The following is a 27,041-nucleotide window of genomic DNA, read 5'->3' as shown; positions in this document are numbered from 1 at the left end:
TCTAGCTGGCTGATTCTCTCGCTTGCTCCGGTGCATCTTTGCAGCTGCGTCCTCTCGGATCCTTGTTACGCCGGCCCGCGCCCATAGGTGCGCGGTCCCTGCGTCCGTGCATCGCTCGCACCCCATCCGCCAGCCTCCCGGAGCCCGCCTCCCCCCGCCGGTACCGCATTGCCGTACTGCAGGGGCGCAGTGCATTGCGCCGGCACCGTCAATAGGTGGACCCCCTCCTGGAGAGATAAAACCGCCGTCGCTGCCGTCGCCAGTCCCTCTGACTGAGACTTCGGCTCTGGGTAAGGACGCACATCCCTGTCTGCGACCCTAGCTTAGGTTTCCACCAAGGGTTCGCCTCCCTGGGAACCCAACCCGAGGAAGAGGGGGACACGCGGCACCTAGCTGAGCTACACCCCTGGGTTGGGGTCTCTCGGTCGCACACTGGGCATGGTGGGTCCCGTGGCAGTCGGGCGGTGTGTCCCCTAAGTGATTGTTTACTTGGTGACAGAGGCAGGGGGCCTTCTCCTGAAACCTGCGATCACGCTGTCACCGTGACCTTGGGGCTCTCCCAGGCGCTACGGGGCTGGACAGGCTGGTCGGTGCAGGTGCTGGCGTGGTTCAGGGCTCTGGGGGTTTCAGTGATTTGTCAGAGAAGGGCAGGGGAGGTGATGAAACCTGAGGACCCCTACCCCGCCCTACGTGGCTTCCACCCTAGGATGCCCCCCCCCCGCCCCCCGCGGGCCCCAGCTTCTCCGTTGACCTCTGCCATGGGCAGATACTGAGATTCAAGGCCTGGACCAGATGGTAAGAGCGAGGGTGAGGGCATCTCTGAGGGCACTTTCTGAGGCTGGGTCAGGGTGAGATTTTTATTCCTCTGGCTAGAACAGGACACTCACCTCTCAGCCCTGATGGCTGTCCCCCTGCTTGAGTATGGGGAGGGCCTGAGCTATTCTGGGCCCTTGCCTGGGCACCATCCAGCTGTCTCCCCTGCCAGCCTGTGGGCAGAGAGAGGAAGATGGCGCCCTCGCTTGAGGAGGGGCTGAGGAGTGCTGGCCTTTCTTCATGGTGGCAGCAGATGGGGGTAGGGCAGTGTCCCTTCCTGGGCTGTGTGTGTGTGTGTGGGGGGGTGGCGGCATGGAGGACAGGGAGGACAAGGCACTGGAGAGCTGGGCACAGTGACTCATCACAGGGCTCCTGACTGCTCCAGAGGATCTCTCCGCCTGCTGCTCTGTGATGTCCCGACAGGATTAACCCTTCCTTAAGGAACTTTCCTCCAAATCAACTCTCCAAACATTTACACTCCAACGAACCATTTGGGCTAAGGTAGAGGAACAGGTGGCTTATGAGTGCAACCTGGCTGGACTGGGCTAGGACCAGGGGGCAATCATTCTTCCTCATCCAACCTCAGGTGACTGGGTGGGGGCAAGCTCTGAAACAATGCAAGAGTGGTGTGGGTGTCTCTGCTGGGCCTCCTAATCACCTGTCTCCCTTGTCACTGGCCCCACAGAGTTCCTGCCCAGCATACCCTCAACCCCGAGCCAGAGCCCCCACAGTGCCAGCCCCTCCCTCAACCAGCCAGAATGGGCAAGGAGAAGACACACATCAACATTGTGGTCATTGGCCATGTGGACTCAGGCAAGTCCACCACGACAGGCCATCTCATCTACAAATGCGGGGGCATCGACAAGCGGACCATTGAGAAGTTTGAGAAGGAGGCGGCAGAGGTGAGCACCGTGGGCCTGGTGCTTGCATTTCTCGGTTTTCTTCCCTCAGTGCATAGGATGTGGGTGTCTGGGGATGGAGGTGAAGAGGGCAGCCTCCCTCTGAGATTTGCTTCATACTGAGGAAGGGAGAATTTGTGTCCTGCCTGGGTCCACCAGAGGGCTCTCAGCCTCAGTGGGCCAGAGTGCCCTCAAGTCTTATCCTTTTGCTCCCCAGGGCTGAAGCTGTGCTGGATGTGGTGCTGCCCTCACTTGTCTTGCAACAGCCAGGGCTCAAGGATGCTATTAATAGCTGATTGATGGGCAGTCTTGCCAGCTCCACTTTCTCCAGATACGCTGGGGAAGGTTGCTAGTTCAGGATGGTGCCTGGAAGTGGGGGTGGAGGGGTGGGGGGTGGTCTTGGCAGTCTGTTCCTGGCTGAGACCTCTGCCCTCAGAAGAGCTGGCTCTCAGATAAGGCCAGGCCTGAGGACAGCAGCTCTCTGTGCTGAACTCCTGCTCCAGCGTGTATATGGGTTTTGAGCCACAACTCTGTGTGTATGGGCCTGAAGCTTTTACCCTTTAGGGAGTGTTCTGAGGGGAGGTGGTAGGAGGAGCTGAGGGACTGAAGGTCACCTGGGTCAGGTCCTAGCTGGGTTTTGTCTGGTTCTGTCTGGACAGCTGCTTCAGGCTGGGCAGCATCCCTGGAGTGCAGAAGGCTGTCCTGTGAGATTCTGGTAGGGAGTTGTGTTCAGCTGAGCAATGGCCACAGTTGTGGTCCAGGCTGTAGGAGTCTCACCAGGAGTCTCACTCTGGCACAAGTTGGCAGAAAGCAGCCAGCCTGCTCTTAGTGGGGGTGTTCTCCTGTTTTGGTGGAAAGGGGGAATGTGATGCCTCAGCTATTTGGAAGTATGCATCAGCTACAGAAAGAGCTGGAAGGCAAGACTTCTCAAAACCTTGACCAATTTATTTATTTTTAAAGTTTTCCTTTTTTTTTGAAATAATAACTCAGTTTTTAATTTAATAGTACCAAGTCCAATGAGATAATTGACCTATAACTGACTAGGATGTGAAATCTTAGCCTCAGGTAGTGAGGAACCCTTTGCCAGAGACAGGAGTTTAATGAGGTCTGGCAACTTCCAGACGCTCATGCCCCCTGCTGGGGGACTTGTGTGTCCACAACCATTAGGAGGGGAATGGGGCTGGCTGATCTAGGTGGCTTCATTTTGTGGCAGAGCAGGGTTTGGGTGTCAGCACCAGAGAAATGGTTCAGAGGTCCCTGGTTTAAGGTGCTTTAGCCCAGCCCTAAATGGTTGTTTAGGGTTGTTTCCCATGGCTGTTTCCATGGCCCAGGGCAGGCCCGGCATGTGGATGTGACCCCTGAGTCCTGTGTCCTATCCTGAGTTGTGCCCCTACCCTTTCAGATGGGAAAGGGCTCCTTTAAATATGCCTGGGTGCTGGACAAGCTGAAGGCAGAGCGGGAGCGCGGCATCACCATTGACATCTCCCTCTGGAAGTTTGAGACCACCAAGTACTACATTACCATCATTGATGCCCCAGGCCACCGGGACTTCATCAAGAACATGATCACCGGCACATCCCAGGTGTGCGGGCAGGGCACCTGGCCCAAGAGCTCTCCTGCAGTGTCTGTCTCTTGTACTTCCTGCCAGGACAGAGCCCCACCCAGGTCACCTCCAAACTGCTTGACACAGAGTCCCTCAAGAACTGAGTCAGGGCTGATATCTCAGCTAGATGGGGTGCCTGGAGGGTTACCCCACCACTCTTAGGGCCAGCAGACAGACAGAGGGGGAAATTGTGGACATGTCCTTTACAGACAAATTCTCGTAGAAGAGGCCACACTAGGAACAATGAGACGTGGGTAGAAAATCAGTCAGACCAAACAATCACAGACTAGAACCAAAGGCCAAATGACTCACCCAAGGGCACATAGCCTGTTGGTGGTGGAGCTGATGACCAGTTCTGGGCCTCCTTGACTCAGCCTGGTGGAGGAGTCCCCTGCTACCTTTGAGGCAGAGATCCTGAGTCTCTGCCCAGGATAACTGCCCAGGCCCCATTTGGTGGGTGGTAGGGCTACGTAAAAGGCTGGGCCAGGGGCTTACTGTGTCTGACCTGTTGGATAGGCGGACTGTGCGGTGCTGATCGTGGCAGCAGGTGTGGGCGAGTTTGAGGCAGGCATCTCCAAGAATGGGCAAACCCGGGAACACGCACTCCTGGCCTACACTCTGGGCGTGAAGCAGCTCATTGTGGGTGTCAACAAGATGGACTCTACAGAACCAGCCTACAGTGAGAAGCGCTATGATGAGATTGTCAAGGAGGTCAGCGCCTACATCAAGAAGATTGGCTACAACCCAGCCACAGTGCCCTTCGTGCCCATCTCAGGCTGGCATGGCGACAACATGCTGGAGCCTTCACCCAATGTGAGTGAAGATAGGTATGGTAAGGGCAGTGCTGACCTTCCCAAGAGCCCAGGGCTCCAGGACTCTAAGTCAGGGTGGGCCAAGCTTCCTTTGGTCTAGCTGAATTTCTGTGAGCACTGTAGTGATAAGTATCAGCCTTCTGGGGATACCTCCTAGTAAAGGATCTACACTTGGGCTCCTCTAGCTCAGCCTCCAGAGGAAGATGAGGCTTCTTCTCTGGCTACTGCCTGTTGGGCCCTGGATCTCACTATGGGGGAAGATCAGTTTTTTATTTCTCCCAAGCCACTGTCCTGGCTTTGGATACTGTGTATAACCAACTAAGGCCCTCCTCAGTTGCCTCCCCTGAGGTCTGAAGCATGTCCCTGGGCTGGCCTGGAGAGTAGAGGAATGTCTCTTGGCTGGTCATCTGGGAAGCTTGAAGCTTCTGCAGCTCTGGGCCTCTGAGTTGGGGGTGAAGAGAAGGACATTTTTCAGAGAGAGCTTGGGACCTAGATCTTGGTCTATCCAGAGGAGACCCCTGTCCTAGAAAGGTGGGCACTCAGCTTTAGTCAGCTTCGCAGCTGCCCACAATGAGTGAAACGGTATGAGGATAGGCTCTCTGGAGACAGCTGGGGGACCAGTGCCCAGTGGTATGGGGACAGAGTCAGGCAGGCAGGGGATACTCCATCTTGCTCTTGCTGATGTATGATTATCAGGACCTTAGAATCCCCTGGAGACCTTTGATCAGCAGGTCCTCCCCTGCCCCCTCGGCTCCCTACTGCTCTATTGTGCTCTGGGGCTCTGCTGACCTGAGGTGCCTAAGACTTTGACCTAAAGACAAAGGCAGGGGGATACACAGCCCCTTGGGTGAATTTACTTTTTGTCTGTGACAGGTAGACCATGAGGAGTTCTGTGTCAGGAGGGCTTAAAGTCATCCTCCAGAGAGGCTCTTGTGGTGGTGGTAGACCCTGATCTTGGAGACAGCAGAGCCTCTGGGGCTGGGGCAGAGGCTGGACTTTATCCTTGACATGGCCATTGGCCAGACTTGAGCACCTGCTCCCCTGGTTCTTACCCTGTCTAGGGCTGTGATTGACCAGGTCCCTGAGGGATTAGGGCATCAGGCCAGGTTGAGGGGCCTCATTTGTAAGTGTTGGGGACATGACAGCACAGTCTGGGGAGGTGTTTCTGTTTATTGCTCCTTCCCTCTTTTCTAAATTGTGTTTGTTCAGGGTCCCTGTGAGGGTGGGAAGGTGAGAAGGGGATGAAGAGCAAGATACTCAGCTTGGACAATGAATCTCCCTCCCCAGGCTACCCCTTAGGCAGGTGCCACCCCCAGAATCTTGGAGATCTGAGGCTGAGGGTGTGGTCAGATGGGTTGCCCTATAATTGGTACCTTTTTTCTCCTTCCCAGATGCCATGGTTCAAGGGCTGGAAAGTAGAGCGCAAGGAAGGAAATGCAAGTGGCGTGTCCCTGCTAGAAGCCCTGGACACAATCCTGCCCCCAACCCGCCCCACTGACAAGCCCCTTCGCCTTCCACTGCAGGATGTGTACAAGATTGGTGGTGAGTGAGGTCTCAGTACTGCAGCTCATTGTTCCTGCAGGCTCTGTCTCCAGCCTTGACCAGGACATCAACAAGGAACCCTTAGGCTGGTTGTCTCTACCTCTCTCAGTCACCCCTCCCACCCACCTCCACCCATCTATCAATTCACTCAGCATTCAGTAGGATTCCTTTCCCACTCCCCACTTCCCCAAGCGCTCAGCCAGGAGACATTAGATGGGCGTACTGAACCGACACCTCACCTGCAGGTGAGGTGTGCCTGTCTCATGGGAGCAGTCCTAGTCCAGGAGTGAGAAATGCAAGTCATTAGTCAATAGGCACCAAAGCCAAATATGAGACAAGCAAAGGGGGAAGAACGAGAATATCATGCTGATGCTTACTCCAAACAGAGGACAACTGCTGCACCCCATAATGCCACCACCTCCAAGCTTCCAGGAGATGGTGGAGGGCTGTGCTCTCTTTCCCAGCCACTTGCTCTTCACTGTCAGTGTGGGCAGGCCTGTCAGAAATGCTGGGGCTAGATGCTTCTTCAGAGGTAGAACCACAGTGCTACTGCAGGACCTGGGAGTCCTGTGTGAGCAAGAGCAATCCCAGTGAGTTGGCCCTTGCCTGGCTGAGATCCTCAGAGACAGGAGGAATGCTTGTGGTGCTCCCCCCCCCCATCTTCCTTTCACTGCCCTGTCCCTTATCCTTCAATCCTGGGAACTCTGACTTAGTCTCTTTAGGGGAGACTCTCCTGCTATCACCTCACTCTCTGCTTGTCTGGGGACCCCCTGTCTCCTTTCTCCCTCCATGAAGTCTATTTTCCTTGACCTCCTTTAGAGAGAAGCAAGTCCTGAGCTCTGTCTGCTTCCAGGCTCTCTGCTTTTTGCTTTGCCCTGCCCTTCTCTGGCCTGCCCTCTCACAGTACCCTCTCTTGGCCTAGGCATTGGGACTGTGCCTGTGGGCCGAGTGGAGACTGGTATCCTTCGGCCTGGTATGGTGGTGACCTTTGCGCCAGTAAACATCACCACAGAGGTGAAGTCTGTGGAAATGCACCATGAGGCACTCAGCGAGGCCCTCCCTGGTGATAATGTCGGCTTCAATGTGAAAAATGTGTCCGTCAAGGATATTCGCCGGGGCAATGTCTGTGGGGACAGCAAATCTGATCCACCTCAGGAGGCTGCCCAGTTCACCTCCCAGGTTGGTGGCTGTACTAGTGTATGTGGACATTCCTTCTCAGAACAGGAGGAGAGGTGGGCTGAGGCATCAGACAGTGGCTTCTGGCCCTTCCCCTGGCACTGAAGGGGAAAGCCTTCCATTTCACCCTCATGCCACTCAGTGTTCAAAGGCTAAATGGGTGCTCAGAGTTACAGCAGGTAAGCAGAGCCTCAAGGCAGTCCTACTCTGGGGTATTTGCCCTTTAAAAATGCTTTTATTAACTTGCTGCCTGGGGTATCACTATAGCACTTTATTTTCTTAACTAAAAAACAAAACAAAACAATCTACTTATTTTAGTGTGTGTGTGTGTGTGTGTGTGTGTGTGTGTGTGTGTGTGTGTGTGTGTGTACATGCCACAATACATGTGTGGAGGTCTGAGCGCAACTTGGAATCAGTTCTCTACTCTACCATGTGGCTTGCAGGGATTGAACTCAGGTCTTCAAGACCTGGCAGCAAGCACCTTGGTCCTAGAGTGATTTTGCTGACTTCCTCTCTACATTCTCATTGCACACTCTCAATTTTAGAACAGTTTTATTGAAATGTAATAGAAGTACTATAATTATGGTTCAATTTTGTCCTGGCTTCCTTGGTTCTGGTCAGAGTTAATCTGTGCTGTCCTGGTCCTTTTCAAACAGTGCAGCTATCTGTTGATTGACTCATGGTTTGCACATGCTTATCAAGATGTTGGGGTATGAGCCCAGAAGTGGGGTCCCTGTGGCCTGAGCGTTCCTTGCACAAAATCGTAGGGATCGGGAGGTGACCCTGTGACTAAACCACCCCTTCTAACACTGGCCCTGTCTCAGGAGACCCGACTCATGGCTGTCTTCAACTCTGCTCTCAGGTCATCATCCTGAACCACCCTGGGCAAATCAGCGCTGGCTACTCGCCAGTCATCGACTGTCACACAGCCCACATTGCCTGCAAGTTTGCTGAGCTGAAGGAGAAGATTGACCGGCGTTCTGGCAAGAAACTGGAGGACAATCCCAAGTCCCTGAAGTCTGGTGATGCTGCCATTGTTGAGATGGTCCCCGGAAAACCCATGTGTGTGGAGAGCTTCTCACAGTACCCACCCCTCGGTGAGCTGGGTGATCCAAGGTGTAACCCAAGATGGTGGTTGATCCAAGCTGGGGTCAATACATTGCTGGTGGGCAGGGTCGGGGTTCCTTTAGTGTGGCAAACTACTGAGCAAAGTGCAGCGTTTAGTAGGAGGTCTCATTACACACACAGACACAGACACACACATAGACAGACAGACAGACAGACAGACACACACACACACACACAACACGCACGCACGCACACCACTGCCCCTCCCTGCTTGACAGACAGATCTGGGATAGTGCTTCTTTTATGAGGAAGAACCCCTAAGGGATTTCCCTGGCACCAACAGCAAGTCGCGTGATTTCCCCCCTTACACCCCTTAAGCGGTGTTAAGATGTTCTGCGGATGCCCAATGCATCTGCGCATTGCATCCTGGGCGCCCCCACAGTTTACCCATCTCTCCCGACAGGCCGCTTCGCTGTGCGCGACATGCGGCAGACTGTGGCCGTGGGTGTCATCAAGAACGTGGAGAAGAAGAGCGGCGGTGCCGGCAAGGTCACCAAGTCCGCACAGAAGGCGCAGAAAGCGGGCAAGTGAAGCGCGGGCGCCCGCGGCGTGGCCCTGCCTGACGGCGCTGCGCCGCGCTCCCAGCCCCGCCCCCGGCACTGGCCCCGCCCCCTCACCCGCCCCAGGCGCGGCCCCTCCCCCCCGGCTCCCTGCCAGGCGCATGTCTGCACCTCCGCTTGTAAGAGGCTCTACGTCAGCGACTGGATGCTCGCCATCAAGGTCCAGTGGAAATTCTTCAAGAGGAAAAGCGCCCCCGCCCCAGGCTTCCGCACCAGCGCTCACCACGCACGCTCAGTGCCGGTTTTCCCAATAAACTGAGCGACCCCAGAGCCGTGTGTGCCTACTGCTGGGGCCCTGTTTATCAAAGTCCCGTTACCCAAGGTGTTCAATCTGGCACATTTCAGGTGACACACTGCCAGGTGACCTAGCCAACTGCCCTCCTAAGCTTCGTGGGTGGGCGGTGGGGCCCACTGCGTGGGTGCTGGAAACCCCCAGCTAGGTGAGGATGGAAATGACCCATTTTGTGTGCCTTGGTGGGATGTGCAAGACCAATCATAGAGCCAAAACTGTGGCTGGGTGTCCTGAAGGGCCCCCTAAGGAGCTGTGAGACCTGAGAGTTCCTCCCCATGAGTGTGGGCACACACTTCTTTCCCTAGGTTTCCGGGGAAAGGTTCTGACAGAAACCCATCTTGCTCACACTCCTGCCTGCTGAGCCAGTCCCACGTTCGTGCTGCCCCTTAGCCCAGATCTTCACTCCTTAAACTGCAGCCTGCTCCAGAAGCCAGGAGGCCAATGGCTTATGTCAGGTGGGCTGGGATTGGTCCATTTGTCCTAGAGCATGCCATGACTTTGATGGCCAGGCAAGGCAGATGGTAGGACTATGCTCCACTCACTGCTGTCCCAGGAAGCTGTCCTCTCCACTCCCCACCTCTCAAGGTCTGTTCTTGTTATTGCAGGTAGAGGTTGGGTAGGGTGAGCAGATTCCCTCCACAGGGCCAAAGTAAAGCTCTCTGGAGCCTCAGGCAAGGGTTCTGGTCCTTAGTATTCCCACAAGGTCCCATTGTGTCAATCTCCTAGGGCTACTGTAACAAATGGCCACACATAGTGTGAGTTTGCAGCCAGATAATGGTGCAATCAGCACCACTGGGCAGAGGTGAAATGTTGTAGTGCTCTCCTCTCTTGGCTTCATTGGCATGTTTGGGCTAATGACCCAACCACTGCAGTCTGCATCTCTCTCCTATAAGGATACCTGTGGCTGTGCTCAGAGTATATCTGGAGAACCCAGATAAGCTTCCACCGTCTCAATTGCATCTTCAAAATCCTTCCTGACACATATTTGCTGTTCCAGGTTTCAGGTGTCAGGTTCCTGATACCTTCAATACATTCAGCCTCTATGCTAGATGAAGACAGAGATAATGCAGCTGTGATGGGCAATTCTGACATCCAGCGAAATGGGCACACAGTCTGAGTTCTCACCTCAGCATCCATGAAGGCAGGATAGGAAGGGAGAAGACCTGCATGGCTGGGAAATGATGTGTTTGGGAAAGTGGTTCCTCAGGGCTGCTGAATGCCTGCAGACCCACACAGGGTGGGTTTGAACTAATGAATGCCAGGCCTCTGAGGGAAGGCTGTTGGATACAGACATCCAGGTGAATCTGAACCTCAGATGGATATCAGATACTTTTTCTTTTTTTGAGACAAGGTTTCTCTGTGTAATGGCTCTGGCTGTCCTGGAATTCACTCTGTAGACCAGTCTGGTCTCAAACTCACAGAGATCCACCTGCCTCTGCCTCCCAAGTGCTGGGATTAAAGGTGTGCGATACTACCACCTGGCAGATACTTTTTAATATAAAAGATTTGAGACATTTATAGTAAAAAGGAGTGCATTGTTTATCTGGAATTCTGATTTGGGTGTCCTGTATTTTGTCTGATGGCTCTATCCAAGGACACTAGGTATCTCCTGGACATCTGGGTCACCATTATTGGCAGGGGGGGATCAGGTAGAGTGTGTTAGCACAGAAAGTTGTTTTTTTTTTTTTTTTTTTTAAAGGAAGCTGTTTTAACACATAGTTCTCTTAGAATTGGGGTCAAATTAAGAAAATTCATTAGCCTGAGACAGGACAAATGTAAGAAACAGCCCCTGGCTAGAATTAAAGGAAGCCCTCTAGGCAGACCCTACCTCATCCTCCTGTCCCTGGTTGCTGTAGCAAACTTTGGTGTCCTCTGGGAACCCTGGCTACCCAAACACTACAGGTTGTCCCAGTTCTGCCCAGCTAGCTGGTCACAGTGGCATGTATTGGGCTACACTGTCCTTCACTAGGCACACACATTCCAAGGATTCCCTGGGTTGCACTCCTGGTTTCCACTGGAGTCATTGGTAAATGAGTATCTGCTGACTCTGGTGGCCCAGAAGGTGGAACCTCTGGGGAAGATCTTTAAGCCTTGGGCCCCTCTTCAAGGGTGTAGTGATGATGAAGGCAGGCACAAATTCCTGGGTCTGAGGCCTGAAGGTGTTATGCCCAGATTGGGACCCCAAAGATAACCACCATCACAGACCTTAGGTACAGAATGCAAAAGCAAGGTTTATTTCTGTTTACAAGCCACGGGCAGGGAAGCTCAATCCAAAGCATTCACTCGTAGTAACCGTGAGGCCAGGAGGAACTTGCTTTTTCTTTGTGTGGCTAGCTTTTTAAAGGCAAAATCCACAAGCCCTTCAGGGGTTTTGGGGGAGTTTTGCACGGGTGCAGCTCGGATTGGTTTATTTTTATCTCTGTTCTCTTTTAATTGGGTGAGGGTATGTAACCTTTGAATTTACTGGTTGGTGGTTACAATTTATTACTTTGGGGGCAGTCCAGCACAAGTCCCAGGCTTTGTCCTTGAGCCACCATGGGGGCTGGCTGGCCAAGCACGTACTGCACATAACTCTAAGTTGGTAAGGGGCCCCAGAGAGTAAACATCTGGCTGAACTTTGAGCAGTCAGAGTATGTGCAGAAAGGGAGCTACTGCAAGGACTATGTCTTTTGTTCATGGCCCTCCCAGAAACTGCTTGCTCAAGTCTCAGGAAACTGAAATTGAGGCCTGATCTCTGAGAGAAGACTGAGCAGCCTGTTATGGCATCTGCTTGGTCCTTTCAAAGGGTTCTGGGCCTTACTGTAGTCTCTACTCCAGTTCAGGGCAGAACTCCATGGTAGACGGGAGAAGACAGAAATCTGTACTGAGTTCCAGGTGTCTGTAGTCAGTGGGGTCAACACATAGAGTCACCTCTGAGACCACCAGGACATTCCCTTTGTCCTCTGAGTTAGGGCTCCTTACGCCCATCCTACCTATATCTCTTCAGAAGGCAAGGACTGATTCTCCACTTCCTACTGGGTTTCTGGGGAGTTGCAGGAGCTACCCACACTTAGGCCAGGAGGGACATCAGAGGTCAGTAGACACTGACCACATATCAGAGCTGAAAGATAAAGGGGTAAGAGATGCATCTGCTTGCCTGAGGGATGCTCAGCACTGGTTTGAAGTATGAGCACACAGTGACCATTGTACATGCCTTTGCTGTTGCCTGAGCCAGAGCTGAGATGGAGGGGAACTTAGAGCAGAGAGAACTCAGGGCAAGTGGGAGCTGAGGAAAGGCAGCACACACAGGGAGACTGAAGGCTGGCCCCTGGACATTGGCTTGGGGTACGTAGTAGGCAGCTAGACAGGAAGGTTGTGGGATGATGATGTATCACCATAGCTGAGAATGCCCAGAGGCCTGCCAGGGGTGACAGTATCAAGGTTGGGGTTGTTGTTTGGCTGAAGGGGATCCCAGGCCTAGGAAGGTGTCCATGATGGCAGCCTCCAGGGTAGGGGACACAGTCCTGAGGCACATTTCTGAAGGCAGTGTATGGGGTGGGGAGAGGGCCAGGGAGTGCCACCCTATGCTGGGTTAGTGAATAATTTACAGCAGGCTCCACCAATGCTGACCAGCAGCCTCCATACATACTTTGAAGGCCTTTGAAAGATTCATGAGGCATCAACAGTGGGACGTCAGGGTTGTTGAGCTGGCCAAATATGATTTGTCTCTTGCCTGGCCTCCCCAGGGGTGCTGCACCCTCCTGTAACGTTTGTAGAGGGAACTTTATTTCCTTCCCTGGGATCCTGAGGGTGACAATATGTCATATAATGGTGGCTTCTGAGCCCCACTTTAAGGACTGAGCCTTGCGGCAGCTTTGGAAGCCTGGAGCTTTCCACATTCTGTGTTATAGTAATGACCTTCTTTGAGGATAGCTGTGGGTACCCATAGGAGCTTCTGAATGGGATTGTGGGTGTGAGGATTAGTGTTTGCCAATGTGTGCTTATGTGGGCCTGGGACTGTGTGGGTGTAGCCTGGGTGTGGAACTGCACATATGTGGGGCTGTGTAGCAGAGAACCTGAAGGAATGTCTCAGAGATGTTAGAGGTATCTTATATATGCACATGTATATGCTTGTGTGAACGTGCTTGCTTACCAGTATATGCCTTGTATATATGTGTGTGTGCATACACACAGAGACTGGTTTCATGCCTGTGTTTTAGCTCTACCTCTGCTGCTGGCTTGCTGCTGGGTTGGGGCTGACTGTCCAGGAGGGGCCTTTTGGGTGGATGGACCAAAACAGCCCTGGGGAAGCTCTTTCTGTTATGCATGGAGCTAGTGTTAATCATGAGGACTGTACTGGAACATGCACAGGACTGGTGTCCACTTCTAGACTCTGTTTATTGGTGTGAGGGGAATCTATGCCCTAGAGATGGTGAATGAGGACCCTAAATGAGATCTGGGGAGCTTGAGGTGCGGGCTCAGTTCTGGCTTCCTTTGCTGTGTCTGATGTTTCGTTTGGGGTTGGTTGGCAGAAGAAGAGGGCCATGGGCAGCAACAAGGCCATTGAGGCTGCATGAGGCTGAGAGCTGCTCAGGTGTGGCATTGGTCATGGCTCCTGCTGGTGTGTTGGTCAACTTAGTCCCACCAAATCAGAGTCAGAATTTGGATGGAGGGTCTGAGTGACAGGAGACACAGAAACTGGGATAGTGTGAGAGAATGTGAGGCCCTAGTTATTCCTTCTTTGTCTCCAAGCAACTGGAAAGAGGGCAGGTGATGAGGCCTTTGTCCTGGCTACAGTGTAGGGGTGGGCCACTATCTGGCCACAGGCTGCTCCCTACTCTTCCTGGCACTGGCTCACTTTGTTCTTTGGAAGATGCTACAACACAGGTTCAGTGTAACCTGGGGCAAATGGCAGGATCTGAGGGTGGAGCAAGAACTAGGATGCATAAGGAGTTGGGGGCTGTAGTAGAAACTGGGGGTGTAGCAGGAGGAGGATACAGCACAGCTGGGGACTATAGTAGGAGCTGGAGGTATGGCAGAGGCTGGGGGTGCAGAAGGATCTTGGGGTGTGGCTGGAGCTGGAGATGCAGATATAGGCAGAGCTTGTATAATGAGTCTGGGGAGGGATTTGTGGAGCAGGGAGAAGTTCACATTCTCTGGTTATCTCCCTGAAGATGCCAAAAAAGGCTGCCACCCTGCCTTGCTCTAGGTGTCAACATCCTGAGTGGGAGGGAATCTTCCAGCCCAGGCCTGTGCAGGGTGTGGCGTGGGTCATAGGCATGAAGGGCTCTTCCTTGTAGTCCCACCTCCTAGGAGGTTGAGGCTGCTTCCAACTGGCCCTTTGGCTGTCTTTGGTACCCTCTCACTGCTTCCCTGGTGCATCCCTGATGGCCTCAGTTTTTGTCTTGATTGCTGAGGAAGGCAGAGCCTGGCAGAGATGAGCCTGGCAGAGTTGTGCCTGGCAGAGATGCGCCTAGCCCGCTAGAGCTGGCTCATTTATTTTTACCTTAACACTTATATAACACTGTGAGGCATCGTTTCAATGCTCCACAAATCTCATTCCACTGTCATCGAATCCTGCAGTGTGATTGTCTTATTCTCATTATAGATAAAGAAACAAAGGCACAGACTCAGATACCTCCCCACTCCTGGAAGTTAAGCTTACAGCTGAGACACAGGCAGTAACCCCCCTGTCCTGCAGCACTCTCAAAGGAGCATCATTCTACCATCTGAGAACAGAAACACCAAAGTTGCTTCACTGAAGCTGGACGCTGGGCTCATGCCAATACTCTGGATGTCCTAAAGCCCTTCCTAGGCATGGGTAGGCTTCTTTCATGTGCCTCCACTCTGCCCTCCTTTCTCAAGAACGTTATCATCTCTTGGCTTTGGTGTACTCAGAGCAATGTTGAGAGGGGCACTGAGAGAAGATCTGTTTGTTTTGGCTGTTTCGTGCTAGGTCACAAATGGCTACATACCACAAACAATGCATTTAAAGAAAGGATGTGTTTCTGACATTTCTAGGAGATACAGTCTCATGGAAAACCCCACGATCCTCTGGTTCCTACAATCTTTCCAACCCCTTTTCCACCATGTTGCCTGACCCTTAGGTGCAGGAATGTTTTCTAGAACTCTCCTCTGGGACTGGGGTTTGAACTCTTCATTTTGGTTGGTTGTGGTTTTCCATAATGGTGTCCATCTGTTACAAAGAGATGTTTCCTTGATGAAGTGTGAGAACTGCACTTATCCTTGGGGATAAGGACAAATATTTAGAATGTAGCTAGGGATTATGGTGCTTGAGTAAAATGATTGCTGTAGGTTCTCCTCCAAGACCCATGACTTCACTAGCCCTGGGTAACTGGCTAGGTTTCCAACACCAAGCATGATTCCCTTCTTGTTGAATGGGCTGTAAGTCCAATAAGAGAGCTGTTGGTTACCGCCAAGGCATGCATGGCATTATCACAGCTGCACCCTTCGGGTTACTGCACCATGTCGGTCATTGTTGTGTTTCATAGCGTCATAGCTAGGTAGGACTAACTGTTGGTTGCTTCCTTCCTTTGGAAGCTGCCATGGTGCTCTCTAGAACCATGGAAGCTTCCATTTGAAAGAGAGCAAGAAGGGCTATAAGAGAGGCTTTGGAGGGAGGAAAAGGAGAGGGAAATGATGTAATTATATTACAATCTCAAAAATAAAGAAAAAAACCAAAACAACAGAAAAAGGAAGGATATGGTTAACCCAAATTTCTTTCTTTTTTTTTTTTTTTTAAAGATTTATTTATTTATTATGTATACAGAAGAGGGCGCCAGATCTCTTTACAAATGGTTGTGAGCCACCATGTGGTTGCTGGGAATTGAACTCAGGACCTCGGGAAGAGCAGTCAGTGCTCTTAACCTCTGAGCCATCTCTCCAGCCCAACCCAAATTTCTTAACTTTAGCACCAACGACATTTGGGCTGGATAATTGTCTTGTGGGGGTAGTGTGTTTACACTGTGGCACCATATTAAGTGTGTTACACTAGTTTTGGGGACAGGTAGCCTCTCTGTAGTGCACATTTTACTGTCTTGCTCCTTAGAGCCAGCCTTGGGTTATATAGCATTCCCTCTTCCACTGTAGCCATGGGAAGGTCTGTGCTGGAGCCATGGAAGAGGTGGGTACTTGGGTCACTGTGGCCACTCTCCTGTTATTAAGCAGCTGGACACAGCTAGGAAGGTCAGGCTGTGTTGCCATTTGTCCTGTTCTAGGAGGAGGCTGTGATTCTCCTTCTGCCAGAGGAAGATTGGGGCCTTTGTTAGCAGCTGTGGCAGAAGAACCCAAAGCCTGGACTTAAACAGAGAAGTCTATTTCCCAGTTTTGGAGGCACAAGTCCAGGACTGAGGTGTATGGGGAGGATCTGCCTCTGGGCCTGCAACCTTCTCTGTGGCCTCATGTGGGAGAGAGCAGAGAAGGTGCTTAGGCCTCTGCTTTCTCCCTAGCCTTGGACTGGAGCATGGGGCTCCATCCTCACCATTTGCTCTTCCCCAGATGCCCTGAACATACACCATCACTTTGGGGTAGGACCCCAACAAGTGAATTTGGGAGACACAAGCAAATTGAGTCTAGTCCAGGATTTGCTCAAACAAATTGAGTCTAGGCCTTAGACCGCTCAAGGTCATCCAACTTACAAGAGCTACAGGGGCCCCTGGGGGCCACACTCTGTAACAGGCATGGCCCTGCCCTTAACACCACTTCGGCTTTGACAAAAGAGGAAGGTGAGTTTCATAGATGCTGGGATATAGCCACAGGGGTCACAGGAAAAGGCTGAAGCTCCTGTTGAGTATTCCCAAGTCATCTGCTGGTGGGGCATTTGCTAACTTTGTCTAAGGGTAAGAGTCAGTTGCAGAAGAAACCTCAAAGGCCTATGGGCCCTTCCCCAGGCTGGAAAGCACTATTCAAGCCTACTGGTCAAGCAAGGCACCCTAGCAAGCCTGGGCTGGCTGTAGGCAGGAGCCAGCAGCAGATAACTCGTGCGTGGGCAGGTGCTGACCACTCTGCCAGCAGGAGCATCTCTGGAGAACAGAGTTCCAGCCACCCACACCCTCCCAGGGTACACTCCAAGGGCTCCAAGCCATGCAATTCCTGGGCTGCCCTCCAGGGCTCATGTGGCTGGAGGCTCAAAGTGACATCAGCCCTAGGCCAAAGTGACCATTCACTAATGAAAGTGGACAAGTCCCTCCTGTGGATTGGGCTGTGGACTGTGAGGGGCCATAAGGCACCTAGCCAAGCTTACTGCACAGGGAAGATGAGCATGTGGTAGGCAAATGAGTGATGGTTTCAGACTGACAAGGAACTAGGGTTGGGAGAGAAGGCAGTGGGATGGGGGTATCTGACTTCAAGGCTTTTCTGACACACTATCCATCCAATACCAGGACAGGAAACAGCATTCTAGGCTGAGAGTACAGGGCCCGCAATTGTGTGACAGTACAGGGGTGCTGTGCTTGGCTAGTGTCTGAGGACAGAGGTTGGAAGGTTCTGAGAGGGAGTGGCAGGGCTGGTCTCACAGATGAGTGGCCATGAGTTGGAAAATACTCAGCACAAATGTGCTCTGGCAGTGTATCATGGACTGCTCCACAGTGGAGCCTGTATCAGGCCATCACTGGGTCCAGGGGCCTCTGTATTTCTCACCTTTTATCTTCAATGGAACAGAGAAAAATTGCCACAGCTTCTTTGCTTGTCTGGGGTGTGATAAGGGGTGTGTAGGTGGTACTTAGAAAACTATGGTCCAGAAATGAAGAAGGAGGGATACAAAGACTTAAGGCTGCCATAGAAGAGGGCAGTCGGAGCTTTCCAGAAGCCTAGAAAGCTTGTCTTGGGGCCTTGTTGGACACTTCTAGGGCTGCCACCATTCCCTGGCCATCTCTATCTGTCACCACAGTGGGGACAGCTGCAGTGAAATTATTATCAGTGGCTGGGAAGTACAAGTTCAGTTCCTCATGTAATTAGCTGGTTTGCCAGGGGCTAGGGCAGCTTGTTGAGAGCTCTGGTCCTTTAAAAAATGCAACAACTATAAATTAAATTCCTATTGACTTCACCCAGTAAGTGTTCCTGTCAGATTAAAAAAAAACAACAACAACAACAAAAACAAAAGCACAACACTTTCGTATCTTTTCTTTTCCTCACTCCATTGCTCTCCATGATCTAGCCAACAGTACTTCTCCTTAATAGTGGAAAATTCCTTTGAGGGGGGCCTTTCTGCCTGGGTAGGCACTTCCTGTTGTCCAAATTATAGGATTAAAACAACCACAGCTCTGCCCAGCCAGAGTGACTGAGAACCTGTCTCTTCTCATTTCCCCAAATTGAGTCTGTTTCCCGGCTGGCAGCATTTTCCCTTCTGGTCCTTCCTCAGCAGCTGCTCTCTCTTCCCGAGATCTTGCTTGGAAGTAGGTCTCTGTTGGAAGGCTGCAGTGGGGAGCATCCTCATGTACTGTTAACTGTGATCACTGACCCTTAGAAGGAGGGTGACTAAACTCCTGGGTGTGAATGCTATTACGTAACAGTCAGGTGTGCTGAAAGTATGAAGCTGGGCTTCCTAGCAGGGGTTTCAGATGGTGGCAACTGTCTGCACATATTCTCTGTGGCTTTGCTGGAGGCTTCTGACAGTCTGGCCAGCACAGACTATGGAAGCTGAATATTCTTTCCACTCACATTCCCTGTGCTTGGCATCTGTGAGACCAGAATCCCAACCTCAGCTGGAGGGGTTTCCATCCAGAAAGCACTGGGATTCCTATGACCTGTATTGCTGTGTGTAGCTCTCCAGAGAGGTGATAGGCTGGTGGGCTTCCATCATGAGTAGCCACAATACCCATGCCTTATAGACTCTCACCCGTGCCAGGCTCTGGGACAGCGGGACAAAGATGCAAGCTCAGGAAGACCCAGACAGAAAATACGTGGCCATGGCCTCTTGGATTTTATTCCTTGTTTCTTTTTCTTCCTTCCTTCCTTCCTTTCTTTCTTGCTCGCTTAAGATTATATATATATATATATATATATATATATATATATATATATATATATCCAGCTCCATTTATTGCTTGTTTCTTTTTTTTTTTTTTTTTTTTTTGGTTTTTCGAGACAGGGTTTCTCTGTGTAGCTTTGCGCCTTTCCTGGGACTCACTTGGTAGTCCAGGCTGGCCTCAAACTCACAGAGATCTGCCTGGCTCTGCCTCCCGAGTGCTGGGATTAAAGGCGTGCGCCACCACCACCCGGCTATTGCTTGTTTCTTGAGACAGTCTTTCTGGCCTTAAACTCTTGATGTTCCTCCTGTCTTAGCTCCCAGGTGCTGGAATTACAAGTGTGAGTCACTATGCCTGGCTAAATACATTAATTTTAAAAAGGTTCTGGGGATGGAACCCAGGACTTTGTGCATGCTAAGCAAGCACTTTACCACCAACCCCTGTCCCCAGCCGTTTGTTTTGTACAGGAAGGAGTGTGAAGGGGAACTTCAAGGACAATGGGGATTGGCAAGAATTTCAAACTGCTCTTTGATATAGCAAGAGCCAATGTGATGCCGTGTTTTGATGGTCCAACGTCTCTGCCTGCTTCATGTAGCTCACTGATAGCAGAGCAGGGGAAAGCCACGCCCCTTAGCCTTGCTGTCCTGAGGAGCAGGAGAGAACAGGCTGAGCAGGCAGGTTGTGAAGGAGGTGCTGAAGGGACAGCGCCTGGCTGAAGGATGACATTGCTGGTGCCTACACCCTGGACCAGAGCTCTCCTCAGCTGGAGCTGGGTATCATGTGCATCTGAATTTTTCCATCCACCCACCCCCCCGCACTCTAGAATCCTGTCGATGCAGTCTTGGCAAAGATGGCCTGAGCCTGTAAGCTTTTCCCATCTACTTTTAAATCAAATGAAATTCCTGTTGTTTGTCTGACTGGGTGCTCATGACCCACTTTCTTGGGTCCTGGGGAGGCCAGTGGCATGCTGGTAACCAAGCTGCTGACAGTGCATGGTCCACAGGTATGCAAGGCATGATATTAAAAAAATAAATGATTAATGAGCCAGCTTGCTGGGAAGGCATCCTAAGCAGAGAAAGCAGGGAGTTATAAGCCACGATGAAGGAGTCACTTTCTAGAATCTTCTAAAATGTGGCAAAGCTGTTGGTACAAACAACATTGGTAGAGGAGAGAACAGAGATATAATGGTATCTGCACCAAGCTGACTCCCCTATGAGCTTTCCCATTGTGTTTGTGTGTGTGTGTGTGTGTGTGTGTGTGTGTGTGTGTGTGTGTGTTCTTACTCTGCAGCATCAGGGAATTAGTAGGGCTAACTGATGGCTTCTAACAACCTCAAGGATATGTTCCCATTTTTTTTTCCCTGCAAGAGAAGATGAACAAGTTTGTCTCTGTTGATGTTCCAGAAGTCCAGACAACCTTGAACCTTGCCCTCCTCTCAGTGCCTCCCCTTGGAACACATTTCCCTTCTTGGGAACCAGGATCTTTGTCCCTCAGGTTTCTGACTTCTAATTGGAAAAACTCCTGTTCCAAGAGGAGGGATGAGATGGGCCGGGCCCGGGCCCTTCCCAGTTGACATCTATGAGCTGTAGTCACTTGCCTAGTTATTTTAAAAAGTATTAAGATGTTTATTTTTATGTTATGTGTATGTAAGTTTTGCCCGTATGTATGTATGTGTACTACATGTTTGCAGAGCCCAAGGAGGCCAGAAGAGCGTATTGAGTCCCCTGGAAATGGAGTTACAGACAATTGTTAACAGCCATGTGGGTGCTGGGAACCAAAACCAGGTCCTCTGGAAGAGCAGCCAGTGCTCTTAACTACTGAGCTATCTCTCCAGCCCGACTTAGTAGTTCATTTACAGAGACTTGAATGGAGAGGATGACCCAGAGGTCATGATAAAGCCCGTCTGCACAGGGAGTGGGCAGTACTCTTCTCCCCTGAATACTCAAGACCTCCTCTGACTGAATGGGTTGGGCTGGTGCTTCCTGCCTTAACCGAGCCCAGTTGGCTCAGTAAGCCTGAAGTGGGCAAGGATTCTGCTCTAGGCATTGCTCAGGCTATCTCTTGGAGAGCACCTACAGACTTCCCTGCACACCCATTGAAGAGATGGAGCCCGATGCCTGGTCCACTTGATGCTAAGAGAAGATCTCGGTGGGCTGATCTTTAACTCAGAACTTGACAATGGCCAGTATCCTCCTCTCTGAAAAGTATCCACTTCTCGGCCCTAGGTCGACTCTGGCCCCACTTTGGGATTCCTCAGACTGCTGGAGCTGACTCACAGGGCTTGCTTGCGTAGCTTTGCCCTTCTCAGAGGTGACAGCATGGTTGGACTCCCTGTTAAGGATCACCAGGCTAGGAGAGTGGGAAGGGTTGCCTGGTGACGGGTTGCCTGGACCTTGCCTGCCTCTGCAATGGCGTCGTAGGGGTTAAGCCATGAGGGGCGGGGCGGCGGGCGGAGCCCTCGCGGAAGCGGGCCAGGCACCGAGGCGCGCGCGGAGCCGGGTGGCTGCTGCGTCCCCGCGCGGCCGGGCCAGGTAGGAACGCGGAGCCGCAGCCGCCTCGGCCATGCGGCTGCCGGACCGGAGGCCTGGGCTGGGGCCCGCGCCACCCCCCGCGCGCCGCCCCCGCTGAGCCCGCGCCCGACTGGGCGCAGCAGGCACCATGGTGCAGAAGTCGCGCAACGGTGGCGTGTACCCCGGCACTAGCGGGGAGAAGAAGCTCAAGGTGGGCTTCGTGGGGCTGGACCCCGGCGCGCCAGACTCCACTCGCGACGGCGCGTTGCTCATCGCGGGCTCCGAGGCCCCCAAGCGAGGCAGCGTTTTGAGCAAGCCGCGCGCGGGCGGCGCGGGAGCGGGGAAGCCCCCGAAGCGCAACGCCTTCTACCGCAAGCTGCAGAATTTCCTCTACAACGTGCTGGAGCGGCCCCGCGGCTGGGCGTTCATTTACCACGCCTACGTGTAAGTGGCCAGTGATGCGGTGCGCGGTGGGCCTGCAAGACCCTAGCCCGGCCGGGGTTGATTGCGGGCGCAGCTGCGGTAGACTGAGGGGCCCTGGTGTGCGTGTCCGCGCGCGCGCCAGGGTCGCGTTGTGGGCGTGGGGTTTGGGTCAAGGCACTGCAGTCTCTGGTTAAAGCGAAGGACAGAGATTGGAGAGTGACTTTGGAGATCATTCTGGAGTCACTGTTCTTTTGGGGGGGGGGCGTTTACGGCCTCCTGGCTGGATTGTACCAGCCCTTCCCCCGCAGGACGGGATGTGCTGGTGCCCCAGCCCCCCTCAGCCGGAGAGGCCCCTCCCCACGGCCCGCAGCGCGGAACAAAGGGCCGGCAAGGAGGGAGGGCGGCTAGGCTCTAGGTTTGAACTCATCCGCTCTTTTGCACCCATGGGTCTCCCCGACGACCAAGTAAGGGTGGTGAAGAGGGCTGGCCTCTTCTCATCCATCCTCCTAACCTCTTGCTACCCATCTGAGCTTCCGGGTTGCAGAAATGGGGAGGGGACCTAACATCACATCACCTCAGTCCTGGGCTGAGGGCAGCTACCTGCACCCATCCCTGAAGGCCCGCTTTCCGCTTTCCTTGTTCTCTACACTCCCAGAAGACCATTTGCACCTGCTGATGGCCCCTCTACACATTCTGGGCTCTAGATCCCTAAGTGGAGACCAGCAGTAGGTACCGCTGTTGTCCCCCAGCACTGCCAGCTTTGGGCCTGGAAGGGGCTGGCCCTTGTCCCCAAGCCTGAGACTCCTCATGAGGCAGAGCTGGCAAGGGGCAACCCTGTGTTCTTGTGTGTGTGTGTGTGTGTGTGTGTGTGTGTGTGTGTGTGTGTGTGTTAATATGCATAACCTCCCAGTACAAGGACACGCTGGCTCTCCCATTCCAGTGGAACCAGGGACAGAGGAGGAGCACTGAGACTCGGCCATTTTGTATGAGAAGCATTTGGGGATGGGAGTGAGACCCATGTTCAGGAAAAGTCTCTATCAAGGTGCCCACCGGTCCTGGCCTTGGCAGGGTATGTGTCCTGTGAGTGGGCCATTGTGTGTCTGGGAGTGTTCTGTATGTGATTTGAATAGGTTTGGGGACAAGGGAAGGTCCATAGGGGGAAATTCTGGGCCGCCTGCAGAATGATGTCCTGGGGGTAGCCAGAACTGGTGTGTGTGTGTGTGTGGGGGGGGCTCCTGTGGACAGTTCTGAGATTCCCCAAGGTGGAGGTTTTTCCAGATAGGCTTGCCAAGGGGAGCAGCCGGTGGTGTCAGCCCCCATCCCCTCCAGAGAGGTAGATTTGATTTTCCCCTGCCCAGAGTCCTGTGTTTCTCTTTACTCCAAGGAAGAGTTCACGTGCCCCTAACAGTCCTGCTGCTGCAGCCACCTTCTCCATACCTATTTTGGAGCCCAAGGGTTTCTACTGTGGTCGGCTGTAGATAGCCAGATCCTGGTCCGAGGTGACTCCTGGGACACAAATAGGATGCAGTCCTTTGTCCACAGGGCTGGGAGTGGGTATCCAGACTGGCAGCATTATCTAGGATTCTTTTTTGAGTCTGTAGCCTCTGTGGGACCCTGTCCTGTCCCTGGGTCTGACTTGTCAGCTTCTCTGTTTCTGCTGCCTGCATCCTGTTTCCTAAAAGCAGCAGCATCTAGAGCTCAGAGTCCAGTGTGGGAGGCCCTTGCTTTATGGGCTCTGTGTCCTCTTCCCACCTACATATCCCCAAGTCAGCCCTGGTTCATCATGGAGCAAGCCCTGTCCCTAAAGTGTGCCAGATTTTAGGGTTCAGACCTTTAGCATGAAGGCATCCTGCTTCAGCTTGCTGCAGGTCCCTTGGCTCCTTTATTTTGTGGCTGGGGCTTGTAGGGAGGTGTCTTGGGGTTCGGGGCAGGAGGGAGAGCATTGAAGAACAGAGAGTCTCTGGTTGCTAACTTGGGGCCAGGCACATGTGTCTAGTCTCAGAACCCCTGACAGCTTTATCTTTTCATCAGTAAGGTGATAACAGCTACTCCTGGCTCTCTGGACTTTGTAAAGACCAACTGATGTTTTCTAGGCTGCCTATTAATCCCATTGTGAACGGTGATCTGACTGCCTTTGTTGCTCATGATCCATCCCCCCAGTTTCAAGACATGGAATCCTCCACACTGACCCCTGTCTGATTTAGGTAGTCCAATGGCTTGAGATTCCTGAGCATGTGGTCAGCCCTTGTGTTGACAGTTGACCCCTCATGGACTAGGCATGCTGTGTGTTAATCAGTATTTGATTTGATCATTAGTTAGCAAAGAAGATGCAGCCCCTCCTGAGATCTAGTGGGGGGATAGAGTCAAGACACATAGAAGTGAGTCCCTCATCTAAGCAGTGCTGGGTTTTCCTGGGCCACTTTCCTTCTGCCATTGGCCATCAAAGCCTGATCTGTGAGAGGTCCAGTTGTACCAGCCTCTTGACCAGTCATGCTGGATCTCTGAAGGTCAGCCACTGTCCAGAGTCAGGAGGGAGGTGACCACCCTTGGTTTGGACCCTGGTCAGACCCAATGTCCACAGGGCTCTGCAGTATGCCTTTTATGAAGTGATACCACTATGTACTGCTTGTGAGAGATATTTTCAGAAACAGCTCTGTACTCAGCCAGGTGGGGTGGGGGGTCACCCAGGCTAGAGACACTGTGGATTGCCCAACTCTTCTCAAGGGTGAGCCACAGCAAAGACAAATCTAGGCAGAGATGGGAGTATTATGGGGGCCTTAGAGGAATCACGTCCATCTGTTGTGCTCAAGAGAGCTGAGCGGGAGCTCCAAGTAACTCAGGGACATAGGGAAAGGTTGCTGGGTCATGATGCCCCTACCACAGGCTAGCCTTATTGCCTGATGGACAGAGGGGCATGATGGGGAAACTGAGACTGAGAAGGTTTCCCTGTGTCAGCAGAGAGGTGGCCTGCCTTAGAACTGAGAGCTGACAGTGTAGACAACTTGGCCTTTCCAACATCCAGGCCAGTGGCCAGCTAGAAAAACATGGCATTTGAAACAGCTAAGTGGAAAACCAAGTCATAAGGGTTTGGACTGTGGGTTCTGGGCTTGCCCGTGGCTCATCTTAGGGCTGATCACCAAGGCCCCTCTGTCCACAGTGTGTAGGTAGCTTTGTTAGGGCCCTAGGAGTCACAGAGTCATTGCCAGAGGCTGTCCAACCAGGTGTCACCTCCCATTTCATAAAGAGCAGCATCCAGGATCAGGGCCTTGTTCAAGGGTCTTTGGGTGCTTTGGGCCCAGATAGGCCTCCTTCTCCAGTAGAATGGTATCTAGGCTGTCTTGTAGCTTTTTCTCATCCCACTTAACTACTTTTAGCTCCAAGGCTGATAAGAGCCCTGGAAGTTGGAGTTGGCAGGTCATTTGAGGAGTAGATATAGGCCTGGTCCTCACCTGAGGCAGACAGGAGAGGTGTTCACTTGGAGTCCCAAGGTCTGGTCTCTGACTGTATGGTATGTGGCATTTGGAGAAGAACCCTGATCACTGAATGGTAGCATGTGCTCAGCTTTTCTCAAGTAGCAGGTCTTCTTGCAGCTTCATTGATTGAGATTCAGAAAATCTTATGGAAATTTCCCAAAAGATGGGAATACCTCAGAGAGTTGTGGTTTCCAGGGAAACCTATGTTTCTTCCCAGGCCTGCTCACAGTTTCTAACCCTCAGCAATAACTTAAATGACACTGAAAAGATAGAACAATTGCAGTCCCTCCGCCCTGGTTATGTGTAGAGTAAATCTTTAAACACCCTTGCATCTGTAAAGAAACAATGAATTAGCAAGTAGGCAGAGAGCTGTCTGGGTAGCGTTTCAGATGAGAGCAGAGAAACCTCATTTTTGTGGACATCAGCATGAGTCAGATATGTAAAGTCATCTATATGGAGACTCAGAAGGACCCTCAGCATGCCACCAGCCTGAAGAAATTTGACATGGAGACTGCTAGGTGCTGGGAATGCTCCCGGGTGCTGGCCTTGTAGGTAGGAGGCCTATGTCTGATTCTGAAAGTACTTGAGTCTGGAGTGCTTTCAAGGAGCCAGGGACAGTGTCTGAGTACAGATGGAACCCAGTGGTGAATGTGGGGTATTTAGTGTCTTCCAATGAGCAAAATACACAGGCTTTTGTAGATCCTTTTGATCTATGTCATTGCACCCTGGGTGTGGTGTTCTGACCCCCTGTTATTGAGAAAACAGGGCTGGTGTGTTCCTCAGTACCTCAAAGTGAGAACAGTGAGTCCACTACTTACTGTAGGGTTGAATCTAGGGAAGTGGGCAAGTCTCTAGGACCAAGGGCTCTTTGGAGAATTTTGTGGAGTGTACTAACAGCTGGATTCGAGCATATGAGGGCTGAATTGACATGTGAAAGGATGGAGAAGGAATGTGGCATGTGCTCTGTGCCATCTGTGCATCCTTGCAGTTAGATGGAAGGGTTGGCCCTGGCCCTGATCCTGGTCATATCCTTTAAAGGCTGAAGTTACATTAGTGGGCCCCATTTTGGAAGGAGAGTAAGCTCTGATGTCGCTTATAGTGCTGAGGGAAGCAGACCACCTTGCCGTGCCACCGTGTCCTCCATCCACCAAGTATGCACCTTTGTGCGAACGCTGCTGGAGGTGGGGTTGGCAGGGGACTCTTGTCACCTCTCAGGGGTGAAGGATGACAGGGTAGGGACTGAGGGTTCTGGATGGCCCCTCTTCCACTGACTTGTTCCAGATTCTGGACTTCAGTTTCCTTGTCCATAATACATGAGTGATGTTCTTGGTTGGGTATGGATTTGGGTCACTAGACACAAAGATTTGTAGGTACTGATGTTCACTGGCTTTTGCTGCCTAAGGTTTGGCAGAGTGAGACCTTATCTAGTGAGTATGGAAGGTTGGGGACCATGGCTGGCCCAGCTGTAGGCAGTGACTCTCAGCCTCCCATTCATCAGCCAATCCTTAGACAAAGCCTCAGGATACAGTCTGTACCTTGATCTTGGCAAGCTTATTTGGGCCACTGTTTAACAGGAGACACAGGTTTAGAAGGCTTAGGCATGAGTTCTGAGTGTCAGAAGCTTGCCAGATGCTTATCCAATGGGCCAGCTCCAGGAATACCAACTATTATCCTAGAATAGTGTTTGTGTGTTTGAAAGTTTAAGGATGTGTTCCTCTGTGGCGCTGAGTATGTTACAGGACCCTCAAGGTTGGGCATTGAGGAGAGGAATGATTTTGTCTTGAAAAACACAGTGTGCAGATTCTACCAGTAAGCCCCCAGACTGCAGAGGAACTGCCCTATAAG

General features: G+C 52.2%; 2 protein-coding genes across 11 annotated transcripts in view; both read left to right on the top strand.

The window, feature by feature from the left end:
• The first annotated feature begins 1,505 nt into the window (after positions 1–1,505).
• Eef1a2 (eukaryotic translation elongation factor 1 alpha 2) lies at positions 1,506–8,504 on the top strand. The gene is made up of 7 exons (XM_059259830.1): positions 1,506–1,715; positions 3,115–3,294; positions 3,832–4,128; positions 5,519–5,669; positions 6,592–6,848; positions 7,708–7,942; positions 8,377–8,504. The coding sequence occupies exons 1-7, from the start codon at positions 1,572–1,574 to the stop codon at positions 8,502–8,504; spliced, it is 1,392 nt and encodes a 463-aa protein (XP_059115813.1). The 5' UTR covers positions 1,506–1,571.
• A 12,944-nt stretch (positions 8,505–21,448) lies between these two features.
• Kcnq2 (potassium voltage-gated channel subfamily Q member 2) overlaps positions 21,449–27,041 on the top strand; it is a 59,081-nt gene continuing 53,488 nt past the window's right edge. For all 10 annotated transcript variants that reach the window (XM_059262128.1, XM_059262129.1, XM_059262127.1 and 7 more), the window contains exon 1: positions 21,449–21,744. In XM_059262128.1, coding sequence (XP_059118111.1) covers positions 21,449–21,744 — 296 coding nt within the window. The remainder of the gene's footprint in view (positions 21,745–27,041) is intronic.

The sequence above is a fragment of the Peromyscus eremicus genome, chromosome 4 (assembly GCF_949786415.1).
Source record: "Peromyscus eremicus chromosome 4, PerEre_H2_v1, whole genome shotgun sequence".
Taxonomy (NCBI): Eukaryota; Metazoa; Chordata; class Mammalia; order Rodentia; family Cricetidae; genus Peromyscus; species Peromyscus eremicus.
This window is presented reverse-complemented; position numbering and strand designations above follow the sequence as displayed.

Bases quoted from the DNA above. Each gene is read 5' to 3' on its own strand.
- Eef1a2 (XM_059259830.1), top strand. From the start codon at position 1,572: ATGGGCAAGGAGAAGACACACATCAACATTGTGGTCATTGGCCATGTG. The intron at 3,295-3,831 runs GTGTGCGGGCAG...CCTGTTGGATAG, and splicing joins TGATCACCGGCACATCCCAG to GCGGACTGTGCGGTGCTGAT. The intron at 7,943-8,376 runs GTGAGCTGGGTG...CTCTCCCGACAG, and splicing joins CTCACAGTACCCACCCCTCG to GCCGCTTCGCTGTGCGCGAC.